At 37.5% G+C, this 2,149-nt stretch overlaps 1 protein-coding gene across 1 annotated transcript; it reads right to left on the bottom strand.

The window, feature by feature from the left end:
• Positions 1-226: 226 nt before the first annotated feature.
• Positions 227-1,008, bottom strand: LOC107061611 (uncharacterized). Its single transcript, XM_015311187.1, has 2 exons — positions 777-1,008; positions 227-456 (listed from the first exon to the last, which is right to left on the bottom strand). Exons 1-2 carry the CDS (start codon positions 1,006-1,008, stop codon positions 227-229), a joined length of 462 nt encoding a protein of 153 aa, XP_015166673.1.
• Between the last annotated feature and the right edge of the window lie 1,141 nt (positions 1,009-2,149).

The following is a 2,149-nucleotide window of genomic DNA, read 5'->3' on the forward strand; positions in this document are numbered from 1 at the left end:
ACATACTCCTTATATAGGAGAAGTGTCCTATACTAGCTACACTAGGATACCTACTACAACACAAATATATTATTTATACATTATCCTAGTCGACTACATCAACTTTAGTCGTACATAAATTAGGTAGGATTGTACATGAATTAGGATTGAATAATCTAGTCTTAGTGTAACTCTAACTCTAACTCGTCAGCCAGCTTCGTTGAACCTGTTCCTTTGATATGTTCCATCAGCTTCCTTCAACACTTCCCCTCAAGCTAGTGAGTGGAGGGACTGTAACTCCTAGCTTGCTATGAAACTCAGCAAAAACCTGCTTGGTTAATGCTTTTGTATGAATATCAGATAGCTGTTCCTTAGACCTTACAAACTGAGTAAGGAGTTGTCCTCTGGCCACCTTCTTATGAACAAAATGGCAGTCCATTTCAACATGTTTGGCTCTAGCATGCATAACTGGATTAACTGTCATGTACAAGGAACTCATGTTATCAAAATACAATGTAGGTACCGATCAAAAAAACATCGCAAGGTCATGAAGTAGATATATGATTTATGTCATCTCTGCTGCAGTGGAGGCGAGTGCTCTATACTCAGTTTCAGCACTCGATCGGGCTACTGTGGTTTGTTTCTTTAATGTCCAAGAAATATAATTTGCACCTAGGTAGATTCTATAGCATGTTGTTGATCTCCTAGTGGTGGTATAACCTCCTCAATGATCATCTGAGTATCGATACAACTATATGGTGATTGTGAAATAATTCTGAGTCCAAAGTGTAGAGTACCTTTGATGTATCTGAGAATCCTTTTCACCCCTTGAAAATGTTCAATTTTTGGATTTTGCATAAATTGGCTTGCTAAATTCACATCATGAGTGATATACGGTTTTGTGAGTATCAAGTATTGAAGACTCCCTACTATCATTCTGTAAAAGGATGCATCGACCAGGCTTCCCACAGCTTCATGTAAACCATGCTTTTGAGCCAAAGGAGTGGCTACAGCCTTTGCCAAAGTCATCTATGTCTTGTCCAGCAACTTAAGACTCTCTACTATCATTCTGTAAAAGGATGCATCGACCAGGCTGCCCACATCTTCATATAAACGATGCTTTTGAGCCAAAGGAGTGGCTACAACATTTGCCAAAGTCATCTATGTCTTGTCCAGCAGCTCAGCAACATACTTACTCTGACTTAAGTGGATACCCCCATCAAAATACTTAACCTCTACTCCTAGAAAGAAGTGTAAAGGACCAAGATCTTTCATGGCAAATTCTTTCCCAAGTTGTTGAACCAACTTTGAGACATGTGATGGATTACTTCTTGTGACAATAATATCATCCACCTATAACAAGAGAAATATGGTGCCTTTGTGAGCTTGCAATGTAAATAATGAGGGATCTGCCTTACTATAGATGAAACCAAGGTGTAGGAGATGCATGCTAAACCTATCAAACCAGGCCCTTGGTGCTTGTTTAAGACCGTACAATGCCTTTTTAAGTAGGCACACATGCTGAGGATACTTGGGATCAATAAATCCAGGAGGTTGACTCATGTACACCTCCTATTGTAGGAAACCATGGAGAAAAGCATTTTTGACATCTAGTTGTCTAACTTCCCACTCTGAGATGACAACAATGGATAGAACCACTCTAATAGTTGTGGCTTTAACCAAAGGCTAAGGGTGTATACATTTTCCGGGAAAATGTTTTCCAATTTTATCATGTTTGGTTGGGTAAAAATGTTTTGGAAAATGTTTTCCAAATCAACTCATTTTCCTCAAATTTAAGGAAAATGACTTCCCTTTAAAACTTAAGGAAAACATTTTCCAAACCTCTCTTCCAACTTCAAATTACAATTACTTTTTTGTTGAAAAAATCAATTTATTTTGTCCCTACCATCAAACCAGCCCCCCAACCACCCCTCCCCCAAATAATAATAATAATAATTTTAAAACTTGTTTTTAAATTCAATTTTTTTACCCCACCCCCTCCCAAAAAAATATTAAAAATTGTTTTTAAAAGATATTTCTAATTTCAATTTTTTATTTTTTTACCCCCACCCACTACCCTCACCCCTCATCTACCCCCCTATCAGCCCCCCAACTCCCTTCAAAAAAAAAATATTCAAGTTTGTTTTTAAAAAATATTTTCAACTTCAAA

Source organism: Solanum tuberosum, unplaced genomic scaffold (assembly GCF_000226075.1).
Source record: "Solanum tuberosum cultivar DM 1-3 516 R44 unplaced genomic scaffold, SolTub_3.0 scf00146, whole genome shotgun sequence".
Lineage (NCBI taxonomy): Eukaryota > Viridiplantae > Streptophyta > Magnoliopsida > Solanales > Solanaceae > Solanum > Solanum tuberosum.

Bases quoted from the DNA above. Each gene is read 5' to 3' on its own strand.
- LOC107061611 (XM_015311187.1), bottom strand. From the start codon at position 1,008: ATGACTTTGGCAAAGGCTGTAGCCACTCCTTTGGCTCAAAAGCATGGT. The intron at 457-776 runs GTACTCTACACT...TGTACATGACAG, and splicing joins GATTCTCAGATACATCAAAG to TTAATCCAGTTATGCATGCT.